Source organism: Trichoplusia ni, chromosome 11 (assembly GCF_003590095.1).
Source record: "Trichoplusia ni isolate ovarian cell line Hi5 chromosome 11, tn1, whole genome shotgun sequence".
Classification (NCBI taxonomy): domain Eukaryota; kingdom Metazoa; phylum Arthropoda; class Insecta; order Lepidoptera; family Noctuidae; genus Trichoplusia; species Trichoplusia ni.
In genome coordinates, this window is record NC_039488.1 from 12,024,578 (window position 1) to 12,044,593 (window position 20,016).

The 20,016-nt window shown below is 35.9% G+C and overlaps 2 protein-coding genes across 5 annotated transcripts in view; one reads left to right on the top strand and one right to left on the bottom strand.

Moving 5' to 3' along the window:
- Positions 1 to 1,537: 1,537 nt before the first annotated feature.
- Positions 1,538 to 5,174, top strand: LOC113498840 (tetratricopeptide repeat protein 36). 2 transcript variants are annotated; one of them, XM_026878984.1, is made up of 5 exons: positions 1,538 to 1,958; positions 2,254 to 2,411; positions 3,082 to 3,264; positions 3,654 to 3,829; positions 4,442 to 5,174. In XM_026878984.1, exons 2-5 carry the CDS (start codon positions 2,291 to 2,293, stop codon positions 4,523 to 4,525), a joined length of 564 nt encoding a protein of 187 aa, XP_026734785.1. In that variant the 5' UTR covers positions 1,538 to 1,958; positions 2,254 to 2,290; the 3' UTR covers positions 4,526 to 5,174. The 2 variants fall into 2 exon arrangements, with proteins under 2 accessions (XP_026734785.1, XP_026734784.1); XM_026878983.1 differs by lacking the exon at positions 1,538 to 1,958 and having other exon boundaries at positions 2,137 to 2,411.
- A 2,695-nt stretch (positions 5,175 to 7,869) lies between these two features.
- Positions 7,870 to 20,016, bottom strand: part of LOC113499018 (protein kinase C, brain isozyme) — a 167,313-nt gene continuing 155,166 nt past the window's right edge. Inside the window, exons 4-13 of one of the 3 annotated variants that reach the window (XM_026879325.1) lie at positions 18,190 to 18,208; positions 16,642 to 16,770; positions 16,085 to 16,281; positions 13,230 to 13,550; positions 12,769 to 12,942; positions 12,329 to 12,420; positions 11,635 to 12,001; positions 11,233 to 11,397; positions 10,749 to 10,910; positions 7,870 to 10,318 (exon numbers count right to left, since the gene is read on the bottom strand). In XM_026879325.1, the coding sequence (XP_026735126.1) occupies positions 10,758 to 10,910; positions 11,233 to 11,397; positions 11,635 to 12,001; positions 12,329 to 12,420; positions 12,769 to 12,942; positions 13,230 to 13,550; positions 16,085 to 16,281; positions 16,642 to 16,770; positions 18,190 to 18,208 (1,617 nt within the window). In that variant the 3' untranslated portion in view covers positions 7,870 to 10,318; positions 10,749 to 10,757. Of the gene's footprint in view, positions 10,319 to 10,748; positions 10,911 to 11,232; positions 11,398 to 11,634; positions 12,002 to 12,328; positions 12,421 to 12,768; positions 12,943 to 13,229; positions 13,551 to 16,084; positions 16,282 to 16,641; positions 16,771 to 18,189; positions 18,209 to 18,529; positions 18,642 to 18,876; positions 18,989 to 20,016 lie in introns of all 3 variants that reach the window. The other 2 variants (XM_026879324.1, XM_026879323.1) reach the window with 2 other exon arrangements.

Sequence of the window (20,016 nt, forward strand, 5' to 3'; positions counted from 1 at the left end):
ACCTAAGTATTTTAGTGTTTTCGTTTATACACACGCCAACTGCTGTGCCTAAAGTAAACGTCTTCATCGAATGAAAAGGTTGTGCATCCACTATCAAGACCTACGATTTAGTATTAATCCCTATTTTAAGATTTAATATAAACGTAATCGTAAGGAGGCTTAATAAATTCAACACCAAATGCGTACAAAAATAACCACTTAGGTATTCTTCTGTTTAAATACGGGTACTACGGACCATTGATACCGTTGAGGAAGCGATACAGAAGACCACACGCCGGTTATGGCAGTCATACTATGTGAAGTCGGTGTAAGCTCATAGGAAATCCTATAGTCTACCTATTTAGTTATGCTAGTTATTCTTTTTCTCATAGAGCCGAAGCAGTCTTTTTTCAGACGAATTTCGTATCGGTGTCGAATCCAGGACTGTCCTTGTAAAACACCGTGACTGGACAACATGTTATATTGATATAATAACTTTCATGTGCCGGATTCATAATTTTAGATATACAAACCGTTTACTCACGCATATTTATCGGGATCGACCGACTAGTCTCGGGTCTTTCTGACCCGACCTTCTCGTCACGTAAATGAGACTAAGAAAACCGCTCTTGAACAAACATATTAACAGTTTTGAAATTTAAATAGCGTTATTGATGATTTTTACTATACAATTCAGGCACGCATGAAAGAGCTTGAGCGCCCCACCTTTCCCCTGCGCGTTTGGATCCATCAATGATTCAAATAGACCTTAATTTTTATCCAAAGTATTAATAGTATTGCTCCCATGTTTTAAGTATGTCCTGCTAGTATTGTACCAAGTTACTAATTAGGTTTATACATTAAAATGTTTCGGTGGTACAAAACGTATTTAATTTACATACCTGAATGTTTTGGAGTGAAGTTTGAATGAAATCAACGAGTTTTGTAAAGGTTTTGTGGTATCGCTAAATAACTTTAAGTAATGAATAGATATACGTAATTTTAATTTATAAAATTGCTATTTTTGACAATCTGGTAATAAATTGTTACAATATTAAAACAGTGTTTCATTTCGGATCTTTCCTTACTACACGGTTCAGTACAGAGAACTAACGACCACCTCCTAACGTAATATTACTGTTGTCGTGAAAAAGAGACACAGCACACAATATATCGTGCTGTCACCCTTTATCCAGGAAGAGTCGCGCGGAGCTTATTAGGCAGTAGAAGGGGCCTGGAGAGTTTTTAGTCGATTAGTCTCATATATTACAACCCCTTAACTCGGCGTTCGAGTCATAGCGTTTCACCCCGGAAAATAAAAAAAAGATTGCAACGCTGCTACATACATAGTAAAACCTCTCGTAGATCACGGGTTCGATTCCCTGCATGGGTTTTAGTTCATTTTTCCATGACTATTAATTGCGACCTTTGTATCATAAAGGTCGCAATTAATAGTTGATGATATTAAATTTAACATTAAGATAAATTTATTTATTCAGAATTTACTCAAAACGTATTTGTATTGTATATTCCTCAATCGACTCTGTTCAGACAGCATTTTATTACCTCTGCCGTGGGAATGAGGTCCAATCCAGGAAACATTTCATAACAGTTGATATTAAGATCATAATCTTTTGTCGTTCTATATCTGCACTGCGCAGAAAACTTACAAACAAGTAACTAACCAGTTTATATTATAATTAGCATATTTAAGATCGATGTTTAATTCCAGTGTGTAAGTATCTACGACTACGTTATTATGAAACCTTGCTTATACTGTTAATATTGATATCATATCATGTGTATTTTATTGCATTCTGTATGTCTCAAGCAGCTTTTCTTTTTATATAGTTCGAAACTTTCTTGAGGACAATTCACTTAAATGTTACAACGGCTTCCTCACATGAATCAGAATGCCTGACTAGTTCCGGACCCAACCGGAGGCCTCGCGTATGGAAAATATTGTATCACGTAACTAGGTAAGTACTTACAACTCTTCTTACCAACTGTCTTAGCAAACTCAGAATAAATCTTATATTTCTAATCTACGATCAAATGTTTAGTCACTTAAAACGTCACATAAAATAAGTAGGTAATCCCTCTCAATACAATCTTGAACTAATTACGTCAAGTACTTAATTACAAAAAGAAACAAAAATTATTAACTCAAAACTAATTTATTCAAACAAGATAAAACGACATCTAATAAGCATACTCGCGAAGCAACACAGGCAACTTGTAATCAAAACAAGTTTCTTAACATTCCTTCGTTAGTGTGGAACTTAGTTTCGTGTATGACAGTCGGCTAGCCATGGCTTTGGAACATCTGAGTGAGCGTGACAAGGCTGTGTTGAGGAGTATCTTCGATCCGACAGCAACAATCGCTGCTGATGTAGTAGAGGATGTCACTGACAAGTTCATGGAAGATGATGGTGAGTAAGGTTTTTGTCTTGCTAAGTAGGTGGCTTTGTTGTATTTTTAATGTGTTTGGTTATTTTTAGATGTTTTATTACTTTGTTTGTTAAGTTTTCTTATTGAAATTTTATTCTATAAATATATGTATCAAACTAGCTAGTCCATCGAATTTCATTGGCGGCTGATTCGTAAATCTAAACCATCCAGGGCATCTCCCAAACGCATACAAAAGTCATTCAAATCGGAACAGTCGTTTAGGAGTTCAAATAGGGACGAAAAAAATATATTTAAAAATACTGTATACATGTGACCAAAACACAAAGTGAGCGAACTATTTAAGTAGGTACTCGCTAATCGCTATTATGGTCGATTATCAATAAATATACATAAACCGCTATAGCGAGGAAAAATGCTAAGCTGGGATGTTATAAAATTCAAGGCATCTTGGATAATAAGTAGGTTTGGACAGTCACTAATCATTGTGGTGGCAGTATCACTATACGAGTAGGCTACAAGAACAACCGAGTGTCACGGCTAGAATGCGACACGATACCAACGACTTTGTACATGATTTCCTGCGGTTTCCATCATTGCATAACTGTGTTTTAGGGTTAACATATGGTAAAATTATCTAAAGAATTGATATAGGTAACTAATTTAGATCGGTGTATCGTTTTCGTATACCAGACCCAGAGACTGATGACTACAAAGAGTCAGCCGCGCTGTGCGCTGAAGGAGTGCGTCTAGCAGAGTCTGGTAAACTGCCTGAGGCTCTGGAGACGATGACCAGAGGGGTGCAGGCAGCTCCCGAGCGAGCCGCCGCTTATAATGACAGGGCACAGCTGTTGCGACTCATGCAGAAAGATGACGGTTGGTATAAAGCTCTTTGTTTTTGTAACTCTACACTACTTATTCCAAGCTCTGTTACTTAATAAACAAAACAGATAATTTTATATCCGTGTTACTAAGTCATAAGTGGTCATTCATTACTACATTAAATATAATATTATACTCTTACGTATTCACTATTATGAGACCCTTATTTGCTCGCTGCAATCTTGCCTCATTGCCTCAACGAATAAACACGTTATGTATTTTTTACATCGTGATAAATTAAAGTTCATATTTACTCCTTCTAAAAAAAGGAAATGTATAACTTTCTTGATTAGGCATTCATCAAGTTCCCTTAAAACGAAACGGGGTTTTATCTGTCTCCATATTTTAAATACATAATAAACTTTTGTATATACAATCTTCAGAAGCCGCAGCCGACATCAAACGCGCGTTATCTCTGACCACCGGTAAGAAGACTCGCGCACGTGCACTGGCGCTGTGCCAGCGCGGCGTGCTCCTGCGCAAGCAAGGTGCGGACGACGACGCGCGCGCAGCCTTCACTGAAGCCGCTAAGTTAGGGAGCAGTTTTGCGAAGAAACAGGTAATCTGTTTCTTTCGTTTTCTTTTCCCATCCATTCGCGATACGCTTTCGGATATTTGGGTTGTTCAAGAACTAAGCAAGCAAACCCTCCATTGATGTTTTTCATAGAACAGATAGATATTGTAAAAATATTACGAATTTTCTGTTAGGTACTCACGCACATAAATAGTTGTGTGCTTGTGTGCAAGATTAAAACATTTCCAGATTAATTAAAATTATATACACCGTGATTTTTTAGTCGTCTTACAAAAGCAGCCTAGTTCATGTATACAATGACTAGAACACGTTCATGATAAAAAAATTGGTATTTATGAGATTTGAAAAAAAAAAATGCAATTTTTATTCAATATTATGATGCAATTCGTAGTTTTTTAGAAATACAGCTCTGTTGCGAGCGCGGTCCGAGCCTTGTAACAATGGTGAGGGGCGCGGGCGGCGGCAATTTTATCATTTTTAAGGGTATATTTCAGATTTCTCTTGTTTAATTTTCTTCGTACTTATTATCTTAGTTGATGATAAAAAATAATAATCGCGCCTAGGGGTATTTTAGGGGCTGCTTTTGTAAGACGACTAAAAAATCACCGTTTATATCAAGTTCAAACTTTGTTTTAGGTGGTGGAATTGAATCCCTACGCGGCACTCTGCAACCAAATGCTCAGTCAAGTGATGAGAGGAGAAAAAGACATCAAGTTATAATTTTAAGTTGTTTATAATATGTAAAAAGGTATGTAAATAAAACACAGATAAAATCTAATGGATTAGAAATTTATATTGTTGAGTACAATCGACATTCACGTTCGAGAAAATCCATACAATCAACCACAGATCACCGTTAACAGATCTATCGAGTGGAACACTCCCAGCGCTGGGCTACACGGTCCAAAACCCTTGAAAATGACAAATTTAATACTACAAATCGAAATATTGTTACTACACTATCGATATTAATGATAGAATATGCAATAAAATCTTATAAACCATGATCGCGTGCAGACGCGTCACTACAGTAGTAGCCCGCACACAACCATCTTTTATCCTCGCAAAATGGATAAAAATTCAAAATGTAATAAGTAATTATTAATTAATTATTTAACTCTAGTGAGAGGCGACGGTAGACTAACGGAAATTAGAAAGTGCACTTTAAATATTAAATAGGTCTTTTCAAACATGGCGTTTTAGTTCAAATTCGCGCGCTTTCCATCTGTCACTTGCACATGAAGTTTTCGCGCCAATTTGAACAGACCGCAAAAATTACTTCGAAGAGTTGTTTAGATGTCTTCTATGTAACTAAATGTATGAAATTAACATTTTGGCACATGTTTTCTTAAATAAATAATGAAGTTTATATGTGGTGTTGATATATCCTCATTATTAAATACTTCATTGTTATTTCTAAACAACTCTTAAAGCAGCTCGTGAAATGATGATATATCACAGAAATAGTTGCAGTGTAGTTGATATTCATGTAAGCATTGCAATTATAAGTAATTATTAATAATAAAATACTTATATGTAAATGTTTGACTTTCTTTCAAAATTCCAGATTTCATTAAACCATTTTCACTCTTGTCTTGTCATGATTGAGTTCTTTATATGTTAACATTGTGATTCATTGGCTATCATTAACAAACATCGGTAAGGTTGGGAATTATAAATGTTTATGAATACTTATAAGTTAATAAACAGTGCTTTATTTTCTTAATTGGGCAAAGTGCGAAAATGTATTACAAATTGATGTGCTTCTTTATTAAATTAGTGGTGTATAACATTTAATAAAACAGTACGGTTAAACGTGATAAACATCGTAATAAAGATACAATTTATTTAGATCCGTGAAAAGGATTCCATGCAGCTTTGAAAGCTCGTAATGTTACTAGTAGAAATATTTTCAATAATGTTACAACCACTAATAAAATAAAGAATTACAAAATATACGTAGGTAACAAGATAAAAATGACTGGTTACAATATTCAATAGAATACTAATTTATCATGGAAAATATTTACATACTTTGGCACAGGTGATGGTGCAAATAGCGACATCTTCATTGTAAATTTAAGAACTTGAATATCCATTAGTAAAATATTTCCAAAGTATACTAAAACCTGTATTAACTACGGGCTTAATCTATAGAAAGGTTTAGGCCTATTATGAGATATCAACGTAAATCCAAACAAATAATATCTCCATTAAAATTGTATGATAACAAATCAACCCTTTGTCATTCCAATATGATAATTAAACATAAAAATGATAACACTTATGAACAAAATGAAACGAACGCATGACACAATATGAGAACAATTCGCAACACTTAATGTTCCTGCACTAGCAAATATTTCATGGTTAGGATAGAGACTGTAAGAGCAACCTAACTCTAACACGATATCATAAACTATGCTAAATAATATCAAGATTAAAACTAACTCTCACTGAACACATACATTAACTATTTAATATTTAAACATCTTGTCCAGGTAGACGACTCTTTCATTCCATTGCCTATTCCCCATCATTCATTAATTTCTTTTTTCATTGTTACCCAGAAATGGAATATCGTCAATCTTTTGTATCGGGAATTAGTAATGGATGTCAGAGATAAACGAAAATACTTGGTTAACTTCACAGCACTTAAAAATAACATGTCGAAGCATAAAAAGCGAGCTCAAGACAGATTTGGAAACTCGATAAAATGGCTTATATGAACTAGAAAAAATACTTAAGCTACAATAATATATTCAACCGGGTTACATGGGAATTACTTAATATTATGACCAGAAGGTGAATTCACTTACGCGGCAACGTCGAAGGACTGTCGAGTTTACTAGAATACCGCGCTCGCGAATCCTCGCTTACCCATTACTATGCCTTATTTACAAGTGAGATCTTACATTAACGGTTAGATAAATAAATAGCTATAAGTTTTATAAACTTTTTAATGTATAATTTAATCTATTATTGACCAAGTCAGAATAAAATAGGGTGTAAAAGGCGTAAGCTAGCAGACACTAATTAGAAGTAATAAAACAATTACGAGTACAATACTTGTAGAGATATGAGTTTGGTGTTAACGATTCCATGCAAGTGTGTTCCGAGTCTGAAGGTGTTATGAGACCTATAATGCCTATTAGTAGTGCCGGATTTATCTAACGCACCTCATGTAGCAAATTCTTCAACGAGGCCCTCTGGTTTGCATTAGGTTCTCAACTTCTTCCGTTAGTTTTGCTGTGCTGCCGTACGTGTGCAGACAGAGTTCAATTTCAAAGATGTCGTCCAACTATTTATTACGGTGAGACGGGCGTTGGAGAGCGGGGCCCTAATGAATATTACGGGGCCCGTAGCCAAAAGGAATCCGGTATGTTACAACTTTCAAGATGTTAATATTTTTTTTTTAATATGGCAACAATGACAGTCAGTTTAAAATCGTGGTCCACGAACATTTGACAGATAGTGATGTTGCTAGTGTAATAACGATGATGACTTATTATATTACCAACATGATAGGCAATGGTCTTAACTCTATACAGCCTACAGAGTGATAAGGCGTACTTCCAAAAGTTTTTCACCGAACTATACTAAGAAATTACTAAGTTTTAATACTTCAAAAGCACGAGTGAACCGTGGCTTAGTTTTAGTTAAAAGCAATTTCTTTTGCACATTGCCTACAACTTCATAGTGTTTGGATCAAACTGTTTCTCCACAAATCTTAATAATTTAAGTACTCGAAAACAGATGGTTCAAGCTACTTAATTCTATGATAAAGAAAATGTTAGCTGGGCTAGCGGGGCTGAAGATTATGTTATTATAAACACTTGCAGATATATTACACGAACAGACTAGTGAGTATTATAATATTAATTAATTATGGCAACGAAAAAAACAAAAGTGCACGGAATGTCTTCAAAGTACTAAAATATTCAGTGTTACCACCTATATCAACATTAAAATATATATATATATATATATATATATCAGAATTTAAAAAACCAAAAATTTTATAAATTAACTCATTATAAAAGAAATAATTTTAATTCTTTTTTTCGTTATAATAACATTGACAGTAAACTAAAGAATATATTTAAGTGTTTATAACAACACGGGGTGTTGGGTTAAGTCGCTCTGTACGAGTACAGGGACGGGGATGGGTGGGCTACGTTGTCTCCCTCTCCAGCTGTTTTAACCTACGATGCTGGCTTATTCTCACAAGAACCTAAAAAGTAAACCAAACGACAAAAGAAAAACCACTTTTTTAATAAATTGTTTTTTTTTTAATTTTCGGCTGTGTTGCTAGAGCAATAAAATAATAATAATTTATTGTTAAATACTGTAGTTAAAAATGCGTCATTAAGAAGTAAAAAAATACTGTTTTAAAATGCAATTGCTATTAGCTGTGAAAATAAGCCAGCGCCCTTAAATTACGACTTAAGCCTAAAAAAAGAATTTTAAAAATTACTATTACACCTAATTATATTGTTTAGCAAAGCCGCATTGGAAATGCGCGGCAAATCGAGAATACTATTGAAAGATAATTATTATAATTAAGCTAAAAGTACTTTTAAAACGAAAAACACCTAAATTTCATTTTATTACACTTCAATTTAGAATCAAATGCTTTCTTTTCCTTTTTAAATCCACATCGATTAATCTAGCAAGAATGTATATACGATTTAAATGTATTTTTATTAGCGATTAATGTTTAATTAAGTTAGTAAGGCTATTTTAGTAGACGATTATTACAGCCAATTGCTGTTGCGATTTGTAGCAATATTATAGTTCTGAGAGCAAATAAAATATATTTTATCGGAATCATTTAGTATGTAAGCGATACGCCTTAAGTTGTTATTCGGTATCTACCTAAATTATTGTTATTTTCAAGGCATAGAAGTTATGGCAGTGAATTTCAGATAAATATCAAACCCACAAAATCGATTAAACTTGAATTTTTTGCTTGTAAATTGTATGTGAAAAGACAATTATAATATCGATACAAATCGAATCGAGAAACCACACACACAAGAACAGTCACACACACAATCAAACATACACACAGACAGTCAAGCTTACACGATTAGATAATACACATCACAAAACGCATTCACGACAAGTGAAAAAACTTTAAAAACAAACAACGTGGAACCATAGACAATGAAAACTTAATAGCACAAACTTACAGTCGCGCATTATAAAAAAAAATGTCACGTTATCTTTGGGTTAAAAGTTGTAGTATTCGAATGAATTACACCCAAAGAATATAAATGTTAACAATAAAACAGTATTCACTAACTACTGGGTAGACACGAGATTCAAATTAGGTAATCACGAGCTAAATAATAAACGCGGGAATAAATTAACTTGAAACATATTTAGGTTACGCCACACCAATCCAATTATTAATTAATTTGATCTTTTAAAATCGCTTTATTAAGATAACACGTATAGCAACTTTATTTAGTTTAAATGCATTAGCAATATTTTAGTTATCTTACGTTTATAAAGATAGAAGCTCTAAGGTACTCCACAACACTCTGGTTAGGTAGCGTATGCTAAATATGTTTCTCACAAGCTCTCGTGGACTCCTATAACGCTTAACAATATTGCCATCCACACGACACGACAGTATTTACAATATTAACAACACTGATATGTGATAAAAACGTGAAATCAAACGAAAAACCACACAGTTTGACGCGATCTGTCAAAATTGCAAGCGATTATAAACTTTAACGACTTCTAATAGAGTATATTTTGACAGAAAGTATAAATACTGAGTGGGTGATCAACATTCACTATATTTACCAAGTGGCCCCAAGATCATGATATAGAGATTGCCATGCGTCGAGATTCTGAATATGATTCTCATTAACTAAATAAAAATATCGATAAAATTGTCAAACATAATATTGCCAACGTTAAAATACATAGAGAGCATAAACAACAATAGGTTGACACTCCGATAAGTATTGCTTAGCGAAATTCGTTGGATTACAATTCCGAATCAATCATAATTATTGCAGGTAAATAAATTAATTATTGCAAAAAATATACTTAAACAAATGACTACTCTTAGAATAACTCGCATATTTAACAAAGATATTTAGAAGTTGGTAACATTTTTGGTCACGATAAAGATAGGTAAAAGTCAAAAAGCCTTCTAAATATCGATGTTAATACGAATAAATTAAATAAACTAAGTCATGTCGTATTGGATGGTATGTAGAATATCATTGACTTAAATAAGAGTAGTAAAATTAACGGGAATGAGCAAATATTTCTCCTAAACGTCCTCGGAAGAGCCTAAGAACGGCATTCCCTCAAGAATCAACGATACAATGATAGCTAATCGTCGGAACATAATGTATAGTCGAGAGTGAGACAGCACGACTCGCGTCGCATGAGTGACAGAGACAGTCGACAGATGGAGTGAAATGCTGACCCGTTGGGCCCACGCCCCACCATGAGCCAGCTTCGATAATGAGGAGAAATTCAACCCTGGAATATAGAAAACTTAGATTAATAATTATACACCAGAAAAAAATATATTAAACACCAGACTGTCAGCGGAACCACCTTCACGGAAGTAGCAAAAAGGGTATGTAATTTCTTCTTGACCAAGCCAAGATTACGTCATATAAAAATTTTGTCATGAACTCGTATAGCACAGTATATGATGCTCAGTCAACTCAGATTTTGGTGGTAAATTTCCTAGCGAAGAATAAGACATTTTAATTGGGGAAATTATCCTAAGCCCCTCATAGCCTGATCTCCAGATCAGTCATACAGATCCCGAATCTAGTGCGGACTCCAGATGTCATAAAAGTTTTTCATGCTATCAATATGTACCTAGTATATTAAACATTATGTACCTTTTTGAGAGAAAATAAAAACATTTTGAATTGACTGAATTTTTGAATATCCTCACCTTGGTTGTTCAGACGTGCTGCACGAACTCGGGGTTGAGGAAGGAGAAGCCCATGAACTCGGTCTGGTCGAGGTTCATCATGAACAGTTTGTCCGTCGGCGTCAGCTCGGTCTTCTCCTGAGTGAACTGCTTGTCGAAGTTCGACACGTCCTTGCGATGTTTCTGGAAGATGGATATCATGTTTATAGTAAGCTGTTTTTGAAGATTTTTTTATCTTTAAGCTGAACTGATATTATAAAAAACCTGTCTATTAATTCAGGCTTTCTTCATCTATACTATACAAAATTTTGTCTTCGTAATATTTGTTTAGTTCACCTATGTTTTTATGGATCAAATTGTGACCTACAGTCATGTTACTTAATGAAAATTGGGCATGGTTAAGAGTTAGTCAACTAGGCCACTACTAAATCTAATTACAAGGACATGCGTGACTTCAATCACATTGCCGTGAATACTGAGCCATAGTGACGCCATGTATACTCACAATCTTGGGCTTGAAGGGCGGCTGCACATCCCTGGCCTCGATGCGCGCCCAGTCGATGCGGCGGAAGAAAGGGTGAGTGCGCACGTCCTCCTCGCCGCGCGCGTTGCAGCCCAGCCGCTTCTGAGGGTTCTTCATCAGGAACGCCTTGCATGCGTCTTTGGCTTCCTGTAGAGTAAACCAGGTTCATATTAGAAAAAGATCTTGGATACATATATGTTGAAGTATACGGAAGCTCCAAAGACGACTGAGACTGAGAGGTTTAAGATTGGGTTAAACAATATAGGCAAAAGACATACTTTGAGATATAGAAGTGCGTTAACCGCTTAGACATTCGGCAGACGAAGCAAACTAAAAATACTGCAATAGAAAACTCGACTATGCAAAAAATTTAAAATTACTCACCTTGCTCAAAGTCTTTGGATACGACACACTGTTATCAGTGATAGCAGCGAACAGTTCCTCTTCATCCTCGCCATCAAACGGCGGCTGTCCCACCAACATCTCATACAACAGTACGCCATAAGCCCACCAATCCACCGACTTGCCATACGGCTGATATAAAATGATCTCCGGGGCGATGTAATCTGGGGTACCGCAGAAGGTCTTGGTAGTTTTGTCGCCAGTGATGCCTTCTTTGCACATGCCGAAGTCAGCGATCTTGATGTGACCGTCTTGGTCCAAGAGGACGTTGTCAAGCTTCAGATCACGGTAGACGATACCGCGAGAGTGCAGGAAGAAGAGGCCGATAGCGATCTCTGACGCGTAGAATCTGTGAAGTATGGTATGTGAGCATTGGGAATATAACTTTGTTGAAGGCTTTATTTGATTAGTCCATATTAAGATGGAGATAATCAGACCAGTGTCTGAACATTTAGTGATGTATCAAGTAGCAATCAGACGGCTAAGATGAAAACCCAAAGCTTATTGAATCGTCTATTCTTAAGAACTATCGCTAGACGCTTCAAAGAGCTGCTGTCTTAAAAAAAATATCATTTCTTTAGGAAGCAATTTATTAAACGATGCAGTGTATTTTATTGAGCTTCAAAATGGGAAATGTCACCTAAAAGATTTTTACTGTTTCTATTTAATAACTCACACGGCCACAGGTTCTTTGAATTTCCCGCACTGCTGAATCTGGAACATGAGATCACCGCCGTTCACGTACTCCATCACGAAGTAGAGACGGTCCTGGAAACGACACGAGGAAATCGTGTTAGCAATGTTAGCATGTTGTAGAACATTTTATGATTACTACCTATTTATTACCCTATCTTATGTGTAAATATCAATACATTTGAGTGATTTACATCATTCTTAAGGCTTCTGTCGAAGTCATTTGTCTCTCGAAAAGGTATTTAAAAGTATTTCGCCGTAAACTGGCAGAGCAGGAAATGCAGCCTCTAGCAAAGGCAAATATCAGCATACTTCATCGTTGCAAGTCTACGCTACGCTGAATTCTCTGCGTGAGGTTGTGCGATGGTCACCTACATGACGTTTTGAAATTTGTATTTGTTTACAATATGGTACACCACATACCATAGTCTGGAAGCAGGAATGCAGCTGCACCAGGAACGGTGGCTTGCTGCTGAGCGCCAGTACTCGCTTCTCCACCATGGTGCACTCCACGTCGTCATCCTGGATGATGATGTCCTTCTTCAGGATCTTGATGGCATATAGCTCGTCGGTGCCACGGCGTTCCGCTAACATTACCTGGGTAAAAGGTTTGAAGGGAACTTGAGTGTACAGGTCAGTTATTTGATAGTTTTAGTATTGTTTTTTCTATAGATTGTAAAACGAAGACGACTGTTGACGAATGTAAAAAAATATCTATGTTTGATTAATAGATTCGGAAGTTGTAAAATCAAGAGGCCGCACCGAGAGTTTAAAACAAAACGCGTTTAAAAACGTCCTACTTTATTATTCTTAACTGAAGATTACAGATTCTTCTTCGTATTTCTCTCTCTTTACTTTCCAGAATATGGAAAAATTAAACTTACTTTTCCGAAGGATCCCTTTCCAAGCACCATGATGAAGTGGAAATCGGAGGCCCTGATGACGTCAGCAGCGGCCATGTTATGCGGGACCTCTCTGTCCGGCGGGGGCGGGGCTCTGCGGGCGCCCACGCTGGTAGCCCTCATCTGATTCTTCAGCTGCGCGAGGTCAGTGCCCTCCTCTGGCACCGGCACGTTGTAAAACTCTCCCTCCTCTTGGGTGAGCAGCTTGAACCAGCCCTCGGCTGGTGCCTTCATCAGCTCCGAGATCCCAAAGGAAAGGGATCCCATGAAGTCATTACGGGAAGTACGATCCCAATCCCAAACCTGGAATTGAAGAAACATGTCTCGTGGTGGATAACTCTTTCAAGGATTATTTTAATAGTACCTAGTTATAAATTCGATAAGATTTATATTCTTTGCTTTCTCTGTTGTAGGTAGCACACGTCCTGAGCTAGCTACTTCAGTTATGATAGAGCAAATTATTATATTGACGTAAATATCTTTGAAGGAAGGTTGAAGGTTTTACTAAGAACCAAATTATTTAAATAGGGGAATTTTATAGCACGCAGAAAGGGACCGAGGGAAAATAAAATAAATTAATTTGCAAGTCTGTTTCAGTGAAATGTTTTTTGTAAATTAAACCTATATTTTACAGAGACGTTTCGTAATGAAAATTATATTTTTCTAAGAATTTGGGATCAAATTCGTTACTTGACTAAATATTCAGACGCTCGAGAAACGTTCTATGGTAATTCTGATATTATTTACTGATCTTATTTATTAGAAAAAAGTTACAAAAATTACCATATGTTCAATGGTAACATTATACATGTTAAAAAGATAATTGGTATTTGGAAACAGACAACCATAATTATACAGGGTGTAAGGAACACCGTGACTTTTCCGTGGGACCTGAGTTCTAGACATGATTCCAGACCCCACTGCGTTGGAATTTTTCATCGGTCTTTTCATGAAAATTGCAGTTTTTTTTCGCGTTTTTTAATTTTATGTGTCATAAAATCATTTTTCCTACGTATTTCAATAATATTTTCATAAACAAAATCATTATTAAGCCGTTTTCACAAAAAAAGGCAATGTAAATGAAACACTAAAAACTGCTCCCGATCAGCTGATTCGTAAAGGTACTCGTCGGTCATCGCTCTCTTGCAAATCTAACCGAAAGTGACTTCAAAACCGAACCAATACTCATGAGCGACAAGCGTAAGAGATAGCGCAACTATTGCGCGCGCACTCGCACGCATTATTCGTAATCCTGCCTACTATTCCTTTAAAAAAAGCCGCGCGCTTTGTAGGCACCGCTAGCCGCCTTTGTCGACACCGCCACAGCGCGTCGCCGACACCTACAGCGGTATCGGCGAGTGACGTACCTGTGACACTGGATAAAATAGTACATCGATTTTTGTTACACGGGTTCCATGTTATAAAATAGAAAATCACCTTCTCAGTGTTTATCAACTTATCGTACTACGAAATTTATTAAAACCTTTTATTATTAACAGTTTGTTATTGTTTAGAATTCTGTAGTTCTAAAACATGTTGTTATAAACAATAATTTATTTTTTCTAAAATTAAACTCTGTTTTGTTACTAATATCCATCATCTACTAATGAAATTCCTGCCTAAAAATTTTTATCATTTTTTTTCCTACGAACTGCTGAATAATTATTCCAGTCACATAAAACAATTATGTTCTTACACAAAAGTACATTTTGTGATTAATCAATTTTAAAGGTTTAAGTTAAGTACTTTATTGTCAAGAATAATTTTACGATATTCACTTCGACCTCATGTAATTTATCGATAAAGAATCATAGGTACCTAGGTCCAACACTACTCAAAGGTAAAACCGAAAGTTCGGCTTTTTTCAAAATAGTACCTATTTTTACTCAGTTTGTTCCTTACGCTAATCGAATGTGCATGTGCAATCGGGTAATTCGCGGACTAATTATCGTGTAGGCAGACAATTTTATTGTGTTAAGTGATATAAGTGCGTGTGTTGTGTGTGTATTATTTAAATTACGATCCTAGTAGCTCGATAGGTTATTTTACCGCCCGGGAGAATGGCAACATGCTAATGTGTTATGGCGAAGCACGTGGCAATGCAAGTCTCGCGATGAACATTTACTGGACGCGGTACTTTTTGCCCCGGGTTCAGCAGCAGATTTTTCGCCGCGCCAAAATTTGTGTGCATGTAGATGGCGGACATTTCGAAATTTTCGAACCTTATCTGGTTAGAAGTGAGCGAGATTAAGGTAAGAGTAGGTTTGATTTAATAATACACAAGACACAGATTGAAGTCAGAATAGTGTAAATTGATTGGTATTTTTTTGTGATTGTTTTTCGTTACATCACAACATTTTTATAAAATGCGCGCGCGTTTCGAATCGCCCTCCTACCACATTACAGTTCGTGTAAGTACGTACGCTGAGCGTAAGGATCGCGCGGTAACCAATTCATTGCGTGCTCAAAAATGACTAAATCTATAAATATTAATCTCCGACGGTAGCGACTTCTTTAATATTAATTAACACGTTATTTTAAAGTCATTATGCGACTTTGGTGGTACGGTGTTCCTTACACCCTGTATTATAATTCCTTATAACAATACCAAAAACTACTATTATGACAGTTGGATATTTCGGGAGGCCAAACACCTCCTAAATTAAGATTGCGAGAGCATTTCAAGCGAAGACAGACATTCCGCTTTGAAAACTGCTACAGTTACTTGAAGAGCTCTGCTGCAGATCCCGTTTCACCAAAAGTCTAACCAAAACTGCAATGCTCTCTACCACTAACACTCAGAGCTAAACAAAGATGGCCGCAAAAAGTTTTCTCACCTCAATCAATAGCCTCCTGTCCTTATCCTCAGCCTTGAGGTCGAAGGACAGCGTCTCGTTCCACACGGGGTTCAGGGTGCTCCTCATGGTCTTGGTTTTTTTCTTGACATTGTCAGAGTCCGGGATCAGCTTCATCTTGACGTAGGGGTCCGACAGCCCGTTGGGGTCCATCGGGATCAAGTTGCGGCCTTGGATCACTGAGGACATAATTTAGTATGGTAAGTTGTGGTGTGAATAATGGTGTATGGATTTCTTATGGTGAAAAAATATTATATATTATTCTAAAATCTCCATTTACTGGGTATAGGTTTCTACTCTTAAAAATCTAATTGTCTTAGAGTTCAAAGTTACACTATTGTCATTTACAGATTTTTTTTTACTCTATAGACTTTAAATAAACATATGTTTTATAGACTAAATCATTTTCTGCTTACAATTGGTACCACTATTCTTTTCGTTAAAATTCGTTAATTTAATTATCAGGACCGTACGGACCGGAGCTCACATATACATAGATCTACACCATTCACCATCAGTCAATCTTGTTCCACCCTTACCTACTACAGTGAGCTTGTTCCCCTGGCACGAGACCGTCAGTTGGATGCGCCCGCGCCGCTCCGTGTGGTCGCAGCCGCACAGGTTCGGCACTGACTCCTCGCAGCGCTTGTGCACGTTCATGTCGCATGCTAGTACATGTCAATTAACTTAGTACACTTTAAAACACAATAAAAATTCTTTTTTCCCAATTTTGAGTGAAATATTTCAGTGAAGTTTAGACCGTTTATAATCCTCAATCTATACTTTAAGCTAGGTAATTTAACAAAAAAAATCTGTGCTAAAATTCAGAGGAATTCAAACTTTGATTATTTTGAATGTAAACTATTTCCAATACTTGAAAGTTTAATTTTTTGCTCCCTTCATGAGGATAAACAGATTCCAATGTATTACTTTATATAAAACAAAAATTGAAAACAACTCATTAAAATATGTTAAGGTAATATCATAAATCACACCAAAATAGTTCCAGCATTGAGTGATGAATTGCCTCATGCATGCGGCGTGCGGTTACCAGCACCTAATATGTCCTAGTTACTGCAAAAACGATAAGTACTCAAACAAGTATGAATCAATCATTCGAGGACTTTACTTAAGCTACTAGTCTACTTTAGGTAGAAATATTCTAATTAATTTCTATAAATTAAGGATTGAAAATGGAAAGGAACTGGAGCATTGTCTAACGGATAAAGGGAGACTGATATAATAAAGAGGTCAAAAGGAAAATATTATTAATGAATAAGAACAGCAATCACAAGAAAATCAAAAGCATTACGACATACTTAAGTCGGGACGCTTCTTAATTAGCAGTAATTATTCAATGTAAATATAATATTGAGTACACAAGCCTCCCTGTAATTAATATGATAACAGGGAAGATAAGAGGCGGGTTCCACAAAATATTACAGGGAAATTGAACGACAATTTACACGAAATAAATACGGTTAAATAAACCTTTATATTATAAGCCCACATTCAAAGAACTTGGAATAAAAGGTGATTAAAAAAATACACCATTTTAATTTGCAAAATACTTTTTCAAGAGAAATGAGAATAATAAATTTGCTTTGTTCTCGACATTTCTCAAACTGAAACTAGGTTTCTAATTAGGTCAGTTGTGTAATTTTTTCAGGAACGTTATTCAAGCTTCTTTAACATAAAATATTATAATATTCTAGGAAGTAATTATATCGAAACGTCAGTATTAATTGGATAAAAGGGATCGGAAAAGGAGGAGAATTTTCATAAAGGAAGGTGGTATTAGTGATAAAATTATCAGGAACAATGAAAACATCGGGGTAGTCGGTAGTCGAAATTACATCGATTAATATGCAAATACTGGTAATACAGCAGAGTCGGCGAATAATTAACTATTTAACATAAATACATAACTTAAAGCGAGCCAGTACACAACATTACAACTAGCAAACTGGTGTTAATGCATCGATGAATGAATCCTTTGTTAATGTCACATGCGTCCGATGAGAAAACAAGTTCAAACTACAAGAGTGATCCAACTACGTGCGTTACAATAAGACGTGCACACTCACAGTCGCCAAACATATTTAGCTGCAGTTGACAGAACATACACGAGGGGGGGGGACACATGCAAACAAATTAGAAACAAGTGAATTTACTCTCATCGATCTTACGGTTCCTACAAGGGGACTCGAATTAGTTACTCGTGTTATAACATATACCCACGAGCCGTGCAAGTGGACCTCGTCTCACTAACGGGAGCTTATTCTTGGGACTTGGAACCTCTGTGCTGACAACACATATTCTTTTAGTTGCAAAGGCATACATTAGTCGTATCGTGTTAAAGCATTCGCTATCCAGGAACTAATTTCCCCTTGTTAGTGTCATTCTATAGATACGTCCATATTATACCTCCGCATTTTAATCCCTGATGGGCGAGACCATGGAGTAATGTACCGCAGTGTTCACAAAAAGTTGGAGCAAGGAACGTCCACGTGTTCCATTTGTGAGGAGCGTAGGCCGCCTTTGCAATCACAAACATATGAACATAAATTAAAGAACAATTTACATGGGCCCGGAAGAGAATAGTCACAACCCTACATAGAAGAAGTTGAAACCTAAATCTACATACACGGAAAGATAAAAAAAAGTTAATAAAAAGCATTAGCAGAAAGCGCCATCACCGATCTGGAATAGAAGAGTCTAGAACACAGAAGCACGTCCAAGCGTTAATGGGTTAGGTCCTGTTCGCTTGGTACCTTGACACTTGAGGCCCTGGTGGATGAGGCCGTAGAGCAGCGAGCCACAGTGGTCGCAGAAGGTCGGCGACGAGTACGTACACGCTTTGAAGTTGTGCTTCGTGCGCGTGTCCTGTTGGTTTATGTAGCACACGTTATGGGAGGTTGTAACTTCATGTGTTTGGGACATCACATGTGACTACTATCTCAACACTAAGTGGGTGTTATGAACGTAATATTAAAAAACAAATTTCTTATGCTACTGTAGATTTTGACGTCATACACACAAGTTTAAATGAATAAGGATTTAGTTCAGACATATACCTATAATTAGATAAGATAATTATCTTCTGGGTGTAGTAAACATAAATAATATCAATTCCTTACAATAGGAATCTAGCTCTAAATACATTTGTCGTAAAATAACATTATTACACTTCATAAAGTAACTAATTTCTTACATCTTAAATAAAACATATTACAAAATTATACCGCGTTTGTGAAAGCACATTACATTAATGAAATTAACCTGCTTCTTCTAATTAAAGAGAATAATTTATTATAAATTATAAAACAATAAACCTGAACTTGCCTTAACGGATATTATTTCTTTAAAACAATCGCTTCAAACAGAAAACGTTAAATGTAAAATACTTAATTAAAAATACATTTTCTTTAAAAACCCACAGTAACAACACAATTATTCTCTCTAAAATAAAAATAAACCTATACATTCAACCAGTACCTAATTAGTTTTTCTAACATTCGCAGGTCCAGAGCTGCAAGTTAAATAAATATAATTACCTCACGTACGTTAGAAATTGTATTTATAATATCAACAGAGCAATGCTGACTTTAGCCTGAGGCAATGTACAGAAAACCGCAAATGAAAAGACTTTAAAATATAACATGTATTCCCATTCAGTAAGGTCGTTTTTATAATTAGCTTTTTTGTAAATATCTGTGGTGAATTTTTAAAAGTAAATACTTAGTTTTATCTTAGACTTGGTATTACTAATGAGATTCTGTATCAATGCAATTTACTATTCAGATTAATGTAAAATACACAGCACAATCATACAAGTATGGGTGTACAGAAATTTTAAGCGAGGTTTGAAATGACTTCCTTCATTTACAGGTCCAGAGTCCAGCGAAAATTTT